Genomic DNA, 12,546 nt, shown 5'->3' with positions numbered 1-12,546 from the left:
GGAGCTGCTGAAGAGGTCCTATACGCAGAGATAGATACAGAGACATACTTAACCTGGGTTATTGTGGCGAGAGGTGATGTGCGTGCATGAGTTGAATCATAATTTGGGCTGGAAAGGACCTCTGACGGTCTTTGTCCAAGCCTGTACTTAAAGCAGAGCCAGCTTTAGTGTTAGATCCAGCTATAGTGTTAGATGTGTGTGCTCAGCCAGATCAGACCAGGCACCGAGGAAGGGTCAGCTGTCACCTTCTGGGCTTCTAGAGCAAGCAGGAGGAATCGAAATCTGTCCTCATTGCCACCGCAAAGTCCAAAGGGACTGGTGTCTGCAGCATCGTGACCATCGTGTCCTACTTTGGCAACGATTGCTCTCAGAAACGGCACCCAGTAAATGGGGAAAATCCACAAAGCAGAGAGTGGAGCAGGTGGGAAAATGTCCAGTGTTTATCCCCTGTTCTGCTAACTGATTTTGAAATGGCTGAATTAGCTGGGGGTCTTGCGGCTTGCAGCAATGGCAGAGTTGGGCCCAGGACACACGGGGCTGTTCCACGGTCAGCAGAAGTGGCCAAAAGCAGAAGTAGGTAGAAGCTAAATGAGTAATGCACTGTATGACAAACGATGTGAAAGACAATACGGCAAGGGCGATCACTGAAATGGCAGGATCTCCGAGGGAAATTAGGGTGGCCATAAAACAGAGGCATGGTATTTTTGAAAGCAGGCCTGAGAATTTATTTTAGCACATTAATATTGAATAAGTATTCCTGGAGATACTCTGGGGGATGATGGATGGGCTCAAGGTATTGTTACTAATCACCGTGGTTTTAAGTTTTGGAGCCGAAGTACACTTGGCATCCCTAACCCAACTGGACTTCTGATGGGAAAATTACATTCTTCAGGAAGTAATTTAGAAGGTCAAAGGAAAAACCAGAAAGAGCTTCTCCAGCAGCGATTTCCCTTGCTCTCTAAACTGTCTTCTAGTGTGGTAATAACTCCAGAATGAAAGGATCTATTCTCACCTTCCAGATGAAAGGGCTAATGCAATTTAAAATTTTTGCATGCAAAGATTTTATGGCTTGGTAACCGGCCACGCTTGAAAGCAATCCAGGATGGGATGAACACGTGCGAGAGCGCCTGGCTGAGCTTGACCCTTTCCCTGTCTGCCCTGTCTCCTGCAGATAATGGCGATGACCGGTCCGAGAGCATCCTTGCTGAGAACCACGTGGACGGCACCACGGGGATCCTGAGCGGAGCCGGCGGGAGGAAGCCCATGAAGACGGGCATGAAGGAGCTGGCGGTTATGAGGGAGAAGGTGAACGAGCAGCAGCGGCAGATGGGCAAAGTCGGCAAGCCCCATCACAACCACGAGGACTCGAAGAAGTCACGGCTGTCGACGGGCAGGGTGAGAGGGCAGGGGGCATAGGGGGCTAACGGAGGCAGCTGTGGGCTCGCTGGGAAGTGCTGAATGCAAAAGCCTTAGTGACATCTGCAACAAACTGTCTTAAAAAGAAAAAAATAAATAAATAAAGGGAAAGAAAAAAGCGGGGAGAGGGGGAGAGAAAAAAAGGAAAAGCAAACGTTTGTTTTGGCCTGAAGCTGGGGCCGAACACACCATCTGATGAACTTTGATGTGCTGGTAAGGAGGCGTTATTTTCATTGCAGCTTCAACTCCTGACAGCAGAGCTGTGGAAGGGGGGTCCTGCTGGCTCAACACCCACCTCCACAGGGGCACGAGCTTGCCCTTTGCCCGCGGACCGCCTTTCTCACACCCTTTTTCCCTAAGCAAGTGCCAGGGATGGCCCAAGGGGATCTGGGAGGTGGAAGGGTGTCTGCCTGCTGCAGGGCAGCCTCAGCCCCAGTTCAGGTTGAGGGGGGGGGGGACCTAGAGCCCCCGAGGATGGGCTGTGGGGCTGTCACATAGCAGGGACAGTGCCCAGAGTCCTCCCTGTCCCTGTCTCTCTGCCCTCCAGTCCTTGGCCGTGGTTTCCCTCTAGTGGGCAGCTTGGTCAAGGCAACTAGATGGGGTGCGGATGGAAAGCCACCCCAAAAGGTCCATAACACACAACTGAGAGACATGGTTTAGTGGTGGACTTGGCAGTGCTAGGTTAACGGTTGAACTTGATGATCTTAAAGGTCTTTTCCAACCTAAATGATTCTATGATACATGTCTCTATAATCATACAGGATATTTATATCTGGGGAGTGCAGGGACAGAAAGGGGCTTTAAAAGAGAGCCCTCATCCCCTCCAAGGAATAGGTAAAGCAGAGCTTCAAAAAAGCTGAGGGCACCATCAACTTAGAGAGCTCCCAACTGCTGCTGCTCCTTTGGAAAAAAAAAACAGCAACTGCAAAAGCCGAGAGGTGTGGACTCACTCTGGCTCAGATCAGGCATAATTCAACCAGGCTGCCTTGGCTGGGAGCACTGGCTTGGGGCTGCTGTGGAGCAAGAGGGATGCCTCCAGAGGCTGACTTTGCTGGGTGCTTTCATTCCTGGGGCTTCCCCTCCATTCCCACGGGGTCTCACATGCTTTGAGTTGCACTTCTGGGCCAAAGCTGCATCACAGGTGTGGGAGCTGGGCTATGCTCATGGAAACCCTCCTGGTCTGTCAGGATTAGTCCTGTTTCACATCACTTGTCACCACCAGTGGGACCCATGGGAGCATCTCCGAGGCTTTTCTTCCTTTGTGCCTCCAGGGCCTGTGACCTGGTGTCATGTTGTCTCTTGGCCATGTGAGGCACATGGCATATGGGAGAGGCGTGCATGTCTCCCTATCTGGATCTCCACACATCGGCATGTGCGGACATGCAGCACTCTGATTTTGGGTGCCTGCAGGAGAAATCTGCAGTGGGACCCGGTGGCAAACCTGTGTCATGAGGAGGTGCACACAAGTGTTTATCCCTACTGGTGTTTCTGTTGTCCAAAGTGTTAACATTGAATGGTCCCATTGCCCTGATTTTTTTTTTTTTTTTTTGTCTTGTTTTCTGCTTTCTGGGCTCTTTTCAGACCCCTTGTCAGCAGGAGCTGGATCAGGTCCTGGAACGCATCTCCACTATGCGGCTGCCGGATGAGCGAGGTCCCCTGGAGCACCTCTACTCCCTCCACATCCCCAACTGTGACAAGCACGGCTTGTATAATCTCAAACAGGTAAGTGGGGAGACCCAGAGCCCCAGGGCTGGCCGCATTCCCAGTGGCAGCTGTCGGCTTAACACACGTCCCCCTGTGAGCAGCTACGGGGTCACAGGCAGCTCGGGGCGTGGCTGATGTTGCACACATGGTGCAAAGTGTGGGGTAAATGGCAAACATCGCATGTGGCATGGACAGGTTAGTAACACCCAGGTGCATATGCAGCCACAGGCTAGCAAGCAGAGATGAGACCCACATCCATGCTTGGCTGCGGGCAGCCCAGAGATGGAGTATCTGTTTAGTTCAGAGCCCCTTTTTCCCTGCAAGAGCTGCTTATCTCTTCAGGTCTGTTTTCATGTGCTTTGAGCCAAGTCTTGTCCTGGCTGGGCCCCGCTACAGGGGAAAAGCAGAGAGGGGCTGAATGCTGGCCAGTCCTGCAGACAAAGCAGAAAGCACTTTGGGGGTTAGGAAGGTTTCTAGCGCACTTCACTGGTTTTCCTCCACAAATTGAGGCTGGTCCCACAGCTCCAGGAGGGATTCCTTCCAGATGAGGTGGGAGTTGGGGGCAGCATCCTTCTGAAAGTATTTACGGGGCCCAAAAGGACTCAGACGACTTCACGTGTGTCTGAATTTTGACTTCTTGGCTTCATTCATGCAAAACCAGCAGGTGTCAGTGGCTGAGGCATAGGGAAAAAAATGCCAGGAAAAACCTCTTGGGCAGCAAAACACCAGTTTGTCCAGGGTTGACTGGCAGCTATGTGTGAATAGTACCTGGATACAGGCACCCCTTGCAGCTATGTGTAACTGAGCCTTTGGAGGGGACCCCAGAAAAACTGCTGTTGTCATGGCTAAGTCTTTTTCTCAGGGCTACTTCCAGCCCTTGGTCAGGAGCATTTAAAAAAGAAAAGGCATTAAAAAAAGAGAATGCTCTAAGATAGTCTCCCTCCGTCTCTTCTCCCTTCCCTGTCCTGCCTGGACCCTTACCCTCTGCCTCCCCCTGAGGAACCCCACGGGCTGGCTGGATCCCCCAGCAATCAGCACACTTAGAAGGGGTGCACGGAGCAGAGCTGGCAAATTCCCTCTAAGGAGATGAGCTGTGTCTGGGGAACAAACCTGGGCAATGCAGCGATGCAGCGTGCACTGCAAAAGGAAAGACAGTCTCTGCTGCTCCTTGTGCCTGGGAAACAGCTCAGCCTGCACTGAAAGGTGCAGATGGGTTACATGCTGGTCACTGGTGCAGAAAAAGAGGGGACAAAAATTGCTTCTCTTTTCCCCCCACCCTGCCCTGGTTAAGGGAAAACAAGGCAAATGTGAAGCAATACCCATTTCTCTCCGTCTGGGTTTCCAGAGCTGAGCATCAGCTCCTTTGCGTCCGCTGGAAAGCGGATGCCAACAAAAGCATTCGCAGTTGCTCCCACCTCCTGTGGGCCTGTGCTCGGGTGGAGGGTGCCTGGGTGCACTCTCCTGCTGGGGAGGCTTTTTCTTCCTCTCTTTTAGTGCTTTTTATTCCCATGAACAAGGCTGCATTTTGACCTCAGTCCAGCTGCAGAAAATGGCTTGAATTCAGCTTTAGAGAGTGCACGCAGAGGCTGGCCTGCTGGAGTAACCTCTGTGTCTCCTGCTACGCCCTATTCAGAGATGTATCTGCTGGGGATGGAGGGATGAGCATCAGGTTCAAAGTGCCTGCAGCCCTTCCAGGGCAAGAGGTGGATAATAACTATTAGGGCAAGAAACTTCTCTCTAACCAGACCAGGCTGGGGGGACAGAGTCCAGGTCCAGATGCATGATGGTCCCTACCTCTGTTCTGGGACAGAGTGAAACCCTGTTTGGAAACATGTTTGTGTCTGGCTGTGGGGGCCTTGCTCTCATGCTTCAGTTTGTTTAGCCCAATTTGCAGGTGAGAAGCAGATTACACAGCTCCTCTGTCAGTCTGTCTCATCCCTCTTCCCCCAGGGATTTTTAACTCTATGGATGCTTTCATGCACAGTTGACATGATGCATCTCAGGCGCAGTTGTCCTTGTGGTTCATTAAAATTGGCTTCTTGATCCCTGGCGCAGCCCCTAGGGGAAGAGGTCCAGCCCTCAGCCTGGACTGCTGGAGCAGTGATGCTGGTGCAGCACAGGGCCTGGGGTGTCCGAGCGCAGTATCCATGAATCTTGCCTAAGTCCAAACTAGTGCCAAATCGCTGGAGAAACCCCAGCTCTGCTTGTGTTCGGGCTTTGGGCTGGTGGGGCTGGGCAGGGAGTTTTGTCCCCCTGTTTCCTCCTCTGACACCTGCCCTGTCCCTCTCTGTGCAGTGCAAGATGTCAGTAAACGGGCAGCGGGGCGAGTGCTGGTGTGTGGACCCCATCCACGGGAAGGTGATCCAGGGCGCACCCACCATCCGCGGGGACCCCGAATGCCACCTCTTCTACACAGCCCACGAGCAGGAGGACCGGGGAGCACATGCCCTGCGGAGCCAGTAGACGGACGTGATCCTGCTCACTGGAGATGGCTTGCCGTAGCCCCAGTGTTGGATTTTACATGGGTTTCAGCGTGTCTCTTAGGCTCTGGAAGAGACTGGGGTTGGGTCCTGCGTGCTGCCCTCCTTCCCCTGCTGCCCGGCTCCTGGGGACGGGAGGGATGATGGGAGGGGACGGGCAGTGGGGGGGTTGCAAGGAGAAGGGACTGCTTTCCTATAGTCTTTCACCCAACGTAAGCCAGAGAACAGGTCTTTTTTGCTCCTCATCCTGCGGCCCTGCCTTGCCCTCCCTGCTGCTTCGCGGCATCTTCCCGCACCCTCCATCACGGAGCGCTGTGTGCTCCCCAACACCTCCCAGGGGGCAAAACCCCTTGCCATGGGCAGGAGGGGGACAAAAAACAAAGGAAAAAAACCACCCTTCCCCCCTCTTTCTCTCCCTTCCCCGAGACCAAAGACTGTAAATACTGTGTCGCCTGCCTCTTGTGTCCTGCCGGTCCCCTGTGCCCCAGCCCGGCCGTCAGTTCTGGCATGGGATGTGGTGTGGGAGGGAGGGAAGGAGGAAAGCCCCTGGCTTCCCAGCTGGAACATGCTGTTGTGGTCAGGATGCATCCCCCAAGGAGGCATCAGTGAGGGAAAGGGCTAAGGATGAGACAGCCTGCTCCAAAATACCCCTGGGTGCTTCCCTTCCTGGTGCTGGGGCACAGCCAGCCCGGCAGGGACCCGGCTCTAGCCACTGGTCTGGGAGGATGGGGCCTTTGAGTGATGGCAAAGCTAAATGCTTGGTTTGCCAGGGGGTTTGAAGGGCTATTGCCCAGTATTTCTTAGGATCAGCTTATGCTGAGGGAGCTAAAGTGAACTTGCTGGGGCTGGGTGGAAGGATGCCTGTGTAGATTTAGGATAACAAGCCAGGGAGTGTCTCTGTCTCCTCCTCTCTCATTCATTCGTTCTTTGTTTCTAGATAGGAAAAAACCCATCTAAGAACTGCACTCCCAAGCAGCTGCCCTCGTCCCTCCGTTTTTGCTTGGGACTGAAGTGAGCATCTGCTATTCAGCACACACTTTTTCTTTTTTTTTTTTTTTGTAAGTAAATTACAGTATATATCTTGCTTTGTAAAGGCCCTGACACACATGCACCCCTCTGCCCACACACACATTTGTATAGATTAAATCCAAGTGATTCCAGGCACTCTGAGAGGTTTTGTGCTGGACATGCCGCTCCAAGGAGAGATGTCTCTGCTGTTATTTCACCTGTTGATTTCTTTCTGTACAGAACACACCGATGCTGAGAATAAATAACTTCCCCATTGCCTAAGCAAGGAGATTTTATTTTTTTCTTCCTTTTTCTTTTTTTTTTTCCTTTTTAATATGGCTGCTATTTGCAGAGCAATTGCAAAAATCCTCTCCTTACAGTAAAAGTCTCAAGCTTTCCTTAAATGAAATCAAGGGGGGTGGTGGTGGAAATAAAGCATCTCCCAATTTCTGGCAAATGCTTCTGAGTAGCAAACAGCCTCCAGGTCCTCCGTGGGGTTAGGTTGAATAGGGTGGAGGAAGGAGGGTCCCTGGCAAGTGTGGGTCTGGCTGGGAGCACCCTCTGCCTGCACCACATGAGCCAGGCAGCAAAGCTGCCTGACCCTGACCTCTAGGGATGGGACCAGCCCCTGGTAACTGCCGGCACACCCCAGAAACACCAAATTGTGCTGGAGAAACACCACATCAGGGTCCCCACTGCTGATAGCCCCTCATCTGGGGACTTTGATGTGGATAAGGAAAAGCAAAAAGCCAAATGAGCTCTGGAGGAAGGGGAGCGCTGGGCTGTGTTGCTTTTTTTTTTCCCCCCTTGGCCCTATATTTCAGATCCTGAGTACAAAGGGCACAAGTGGTCTCTGCAAATTAAGCCCCTGATGACTTTGTAGGGGTTTGGATGTGGCAGTGGAAGAGACAGGGAAAGGAGCCCCTTTGGAGAGTCAGAGGTGGGGGGGTGTGCATGTGGATGTGTGTGAGAGGGAGTGAGAGAGAAAGGAAACACACCTGCATGCAAAGCCAAGTAACTGTAAAAATGCTACCTGTTTTCTGTTAACATCCGAGGGTGTTCTGCTTTTTCATGTAAACCTTGCACATGCTGGCTCTCGTCTGCAGTTTGTACTTTTTGTTTTGTTTAGGAATCAGGAAGTTTTCTTTTGTGTTTTTCTTTTTCTCTTTTGGAAAAGCTGAGCTGCATAAAGTTGGAATAAATTAAATGGGATGCCAGAAGACTGTCATCTTCCCCTTCCCCACTCCCCTCTGTTCACAGGACACATTTCCTGATGCATCACATGCGAATTTGGGCCTGTTCAGCTTTTGTCCCGGGAGTGTTTTAAACAGTGGGCTGGACAAGCAGCAATGGGCATTGGGTCTTTTATTGTTACTGATCCCAGTTGGATGAGCAGGGAGGAACTGATGTTGCTCATCCACTGGCTTGCTATGTTCCTGTTCCACACGTGGTACGTTATGAGTCTGCAAAATGCAACCATGCCCTTGAGTCCTCTTGAGTCAGTGTCTGGCCAGCACATGTGCAGACACCATCTCCCTGCCTGACAGCAGCTATGTTTGGTGGAAAAGGGTGGTTGTGTCCTGCTTTACTGGGTGGAGAGGAGGGCAATGTGAACGCCTTGTCTGGTGTGGTGCTCGTGGAGCTCTCTCAGCTGCCGAGAGGCTGCTTGAGAGCAGTGGTTTCCTGCTCCTTGAGCAGGGGAGCAGCTTTGCAAGGGAAGGTCCCTTCTTACCCAGCGCAGGGACCTCAGGGACCTTGGCAGATGCTTGGGCAAAGGCTATAAGGAGAAGGGAGCTCTGCTCTTTCCAGCTTCCTGACCTTGGTATTTCAGTTGCATCCAACTGTGCCGTTTATTAGCCAGCAGATGGACCTGTTCTCCATGAATTATCTGGGCTCCTTTAAGTATCTCGCTATGGTTTTGGTCTCCTTGGCACGCCATGCAGCAGGGTGCTGCAGCGAGAAACCCGCCATGGATGTCCCTGGAGGACTGTCCAAGGGTTCTCCCCATTGCTTCCTCGAGGAGAGCAAAATTTGAGCCAGCCAAGAAGCCAGCCTTAGTGTTTCCGTGTGAAGTGTTTGCCCAGAATGGGCTGCTGGGAAGGTGCAGGGAGGCCTGGGCTGCATGTGGGATCGGGGTTTGGCTGAGCTGCTCCACTCATGGGGCCGTGGAGACAGGTCCCTTGAAGGTCCTGCACCTTCTCCCAGGGTGAGAGGTGCTAGCTAAGGGAGCATGACAGCACAGCTCAGTGCTTGGGGCACCACGGGGAGGCAAAGAACAATAATAATTAAAAAAAAGCCCAGCCCATACTGCATTCAATTAAAATTGCAGCACTGAGGGAGAGGCCTGTGGCCCCCAGCTGCCAGTGTCCAGGTGACTGCGGTTTCCCTTTGGCCTCCCCAAAGGAAGGCAAAACCCCCAGGCTGCTTTGCCATCTGTTTTTTCCTACCCCATGCCAGGACGGTGAGTGGGATCGATGCATGCCAAGGGGCTGGGCAGTGGTGGGGAGCACCAGGAAAATGTGTGGGGACAGGAGGCAGTGAGCACATGGGACCGCAGGTGATGGGGGGAGGACAGCCAGGATGGGGGGTGGGATATAAGCTAGAGAACATGGGAAAAGGAGCAAAATTAACTTCTAATACCATCCTGGTTTGTTCCCCTGAAGGCAGCTCAGGAGATGCCACGGGGGGTATGCCTATAGCGCTGTGGGGCACAAAGATGCTTCAAGCCAGGTGCTGCCCAGGGAGGGCTGGGGGTGGCAGAGGTGCCCAAGCCCAGAGCCCAGCCATGCCTGGGGCCATGCGGCAGTTCAAGGGCTGGAGGTGGCCTTTGCACCTGACTCAAGAGCCTGAGGAGGACGGGAGCTCTCGGCCCAGCAAAGGGGGCTTGCAGCTGGCCAGGTTCCTTGCACAGGGGCAGAGACACAGCAGTAAGGCAAGGGGAGCAAAGAGCTTCTGGTTAGGTTTCCCCAGGGTTGCAACACAGCCTTGAAGGCTGCATATGTGTGTGATGGGTGTCACTGCTTGGATCCTGGCTCTGGGGTTTCTTCTGGGCCACCTTTGTGCCTCCTGTACTCTGGGTAATCAGGTGTGCAGTTGGGCGTTGGGAACTGGCCAGCAGCACGCGGGGTACTAGCTAAAACCCCAGCAGCTCTGGTGTACACACACAAAACTGTCTGCGCTGGCAAACTGCAGTTTTAGTGTAGTATAAAAATTATACACTAGTATAATAGAAGCCATAATATTTAATATAAATAATTAGTTTAAGTCTGTATGGCTCTATCTATGTACAGCTATAGCTTGTGGGTAGGAGTATGATTTACTAGCCCACTAGGTGGGGGCGGAGGGGGAAGAGCACTAACTTTTTCGGTGGAAAGCCCCTTTTCAGTGCCGGTGTGGCTGAAAGCGCCAGCAATTCCTGCCTGCCGGGCAGCGCGGGCAGGGCGGGCAGCGCGGGCAGGCTCGGCGCGCCGCCTGCTGCCGGCTGCGGCACCCTGCGGCTCCTGCAGCGTGGGATGGCCGGGGGGAGCGGGCCCAGCCTTGCGGGGTGGCCGGGGGGGTAAAGCGGGGTGCAGGCCCCCCCTACCTTGCTCGTTTGGGGTAGCAGGTTTGGCCCTAGCTGTGCTGTGGGGTGAGGCGGCCGTAGGGGACCGGGTGGCTGTGCCAGCCCCGAGTGGTGCAAATAGGATGGGGGGGTACGTGTTAGCACACCTTCGGCAAGCCACGGTCCCCAGTGGGGGCCAAAGGGGACGATTTTGCCTCCCACCCTGCTCTGGGCACGTGGGGTGATGCTGGCAGCCGGGCGGATGGAGGGGATGGGGGGGCACAGGAGGAGGGAGATGAGGGGGTGTGGGGGAGGATGAAGGGTGATGGCAGAGGGGGGTCAGATCCAGCATTGGGGAGGACACGGGTCAGTGGGAAGGGCCACCGAGGGCTACCACGAGGTGTCTGAGGACCACAGCTTGGCTGGGCTGGGCTGCCCCAGGGATGGCACAGGGATGCTCCTGCATACTGGGACCCTGGGGCACATCTTCCCAGATTGAGCCCAGAGAGGTCTGAGGCTCAAATATCACATCAGATCCCAAACTGTGGGGCTCAGTTCGGGATAGCAGCTGGGGGCTCAGCCTCACCGGCAGCCAGGCCCTCTCCCCCCATAACCCAGCTGAATGCGGGTGCTGTGCCCCACTGCCACAGCCATGCAAATAAATTGCTAAAAAAAATAAGGCTGCTCTGCTTTAAGGATGCTCTAGACTCCAACTTGCAATTTTACCACTGACTTAGCAGATTGCTCTGGTATCAAAAGCTCTCCTAGGCCATTGCCACCATGTTACCCTGCACCCTATACCTTCCCCAGCACCCCTATGGAGCTGGCTGAGCCCCCCAGGGGCACAGCGTAGGCAGCCGGGGGATGCTCGGGGTCGGAGCAGCTTGCTGGCGGGCCCTGGCACGCAGACGCTCCACGAGGGTCAGGCACAAGCTAACTGAATGCATAACTTTATTAAATAAATGCTTTGTCATGAGAAAAGACAAAGATCAAAGAGTAACATAAATTATAAGTTGAATAAATAGTATACAGCAATCTTCACTTTTTAATAAAATGTGAGATTTTTTTTTAAGTACAAAATGCTAAACAGAGCATTAAGCTCTTCTTCCATTGTCAGTTTTTCACAAACTGCTTTTTTTTTTTTTCCCACCAGTAAGATTATGAGTATTTCTTGTTTACTGGAAAAAAAAAACAACAAAAACAAAACAAAACAACAGAGCTACCGTATGTATGTAAAGCTATAAAAAGCTACCGTAAAATGTGTAGTGAGTATTGCTTAAAGATAAAAACCAGGCAGGAAACTCGGAATCTGGTGTGTTTTAACAACTGTGTTACAATGGTGGGTAACGTGCGCAGTGACGTCTGTCCCGGTGGCAGTGGCGGGGGGCTGGTGGGGCAGGGGAGGGGGGCACAGTAGGCAGGGCTCCTAGCCAGGGCCAGGACAGCTGTCTGGAAGCGAGGTGAACTGTCGGTCCTTAAATATACAATGCTCCGTTTGGGAAAAAAAAAAATCAACAACAAAAAAAAACCTCAACAACAAAAAGAAAGTTTTCATGGGGAAGGGGGAGAAAAAGTGAAGGGGGGAGAGAGCGGAGAAATAGTGCAAAATGCTCTTGTACTAGTGGTTTTCGAAGTCCACTGCAGTACAGACAAGGGGTAGCCCAGCCGCTGCGCGCCGCTCCCCAGGGAGATGTGGTGGAAGGGCTGTCCCGACCTTGCGCCATCCTTGTGCTCTCCTTCCGAGCCAGCATCCCGGCTACCGGCGCGGGCTTGGTGCAAACACCATGGCTGGAGACCCCCAAGCCTCACACCTCCCCTTGATGCACAAATTGCCAGCATCTCCCCATGTGCCTCCACCCCCCCGTGCCCTCCCCAGCTCCCAACTCTGCCCCTTTTGGTTTTCTCACTCAAATGCAAAAGAGTGCTGCTGGGTGCTGAGAACGGGAGCACCTCGTCACTGCCACCCCAGGGGGTGGCCAACCCCTCCTGAAGCCGCTCTCGCTCCCCAGCCCAACCCTGGTCCTAAATATTAGTGCAGCCTGCAAACAGCCTCGTCCTGCCCAGGATCCGCAAGGGAGTGGGTGGCTGGGGGGTTGCTCGGTGCCCTGTCCCGGGAGTCGGTGGCTTCGGGGGGGGCGAGGGTGGTGCAGCCCCTTCCTCACATCCTCCTTCCCCCAGGTTGGTGGGGACAGGACAGGCAGTGCCATCCCAGTGCTGGATGTGCAGGAGGGAGGGAGGCTGTGCGGGATGGATTTTGGTGCTCTGGGCTCCTGGGGCCATGGCTGAGACTCACTTTGTAGAGGGAGGTTGGGGTGGCACCCTGTGTCCCCCTCCCAATGTCACCGTGGTGGCCACATCATGAGACCACCACTGGGCCCCCAACTGGGCTGCATCCCC

The 12,546-nt window shown here is 53.6% G+C and overlaps 1 protein-coding gene across 1 annotated transcript in view; it reads left to right on the top strand.

Annotated features, from left to right (window-relative positions):
- The window catches only part of IGFBP2 (insulin like growth factor binding protein 2), a gene marked incomplete at its 5' end in the record, with an annotated part of 64,578 nt that extends 56,794 nt beyond the window's left edge, over positions 1 to 7,784 (top strand). Inside the window, 3 exons of the mRNA XM_082312111.1 lie at positions 1,172 to 1,395; positions 2,998 to 3,138; positions 5,416 to 7,784. Of these exons, the coding sequence (XP_082168237.1) occupies positions 1,172 to 1,395; positions 2,998 to 3,138; positions 5,416 to 5,583 (533 nt within the window). The 3' untranslated portion in view covers positions 5,584 to 7,784. The remainder of the gene's footprint in view (positions 1 to 1,171; positions 1,396 to 2,997; positions 3,139 to 5,415) is intronic.
- Positions 7,785 to 12,546: the final 4,762 nt, after the last annotated feature.

Source organism: Platalea leucorodia (genome assembly GCF_965183815.1).
Source record: "Platalea leucorodia genome assembly, chromosome: 5".
In the NCBI taxonomy this organism is placed as follows: domain Eukaryota; kingdom Metazoa; phylum Chordata; class Aves; order Pelecaniformes; family Threskiornithidae; genus Platalea; species Platalea leucorodia.
Note: the sequence above shows the minus strand (reverse complement) of the source record. Positions and strands in the feature narration are given on the sequence as shown.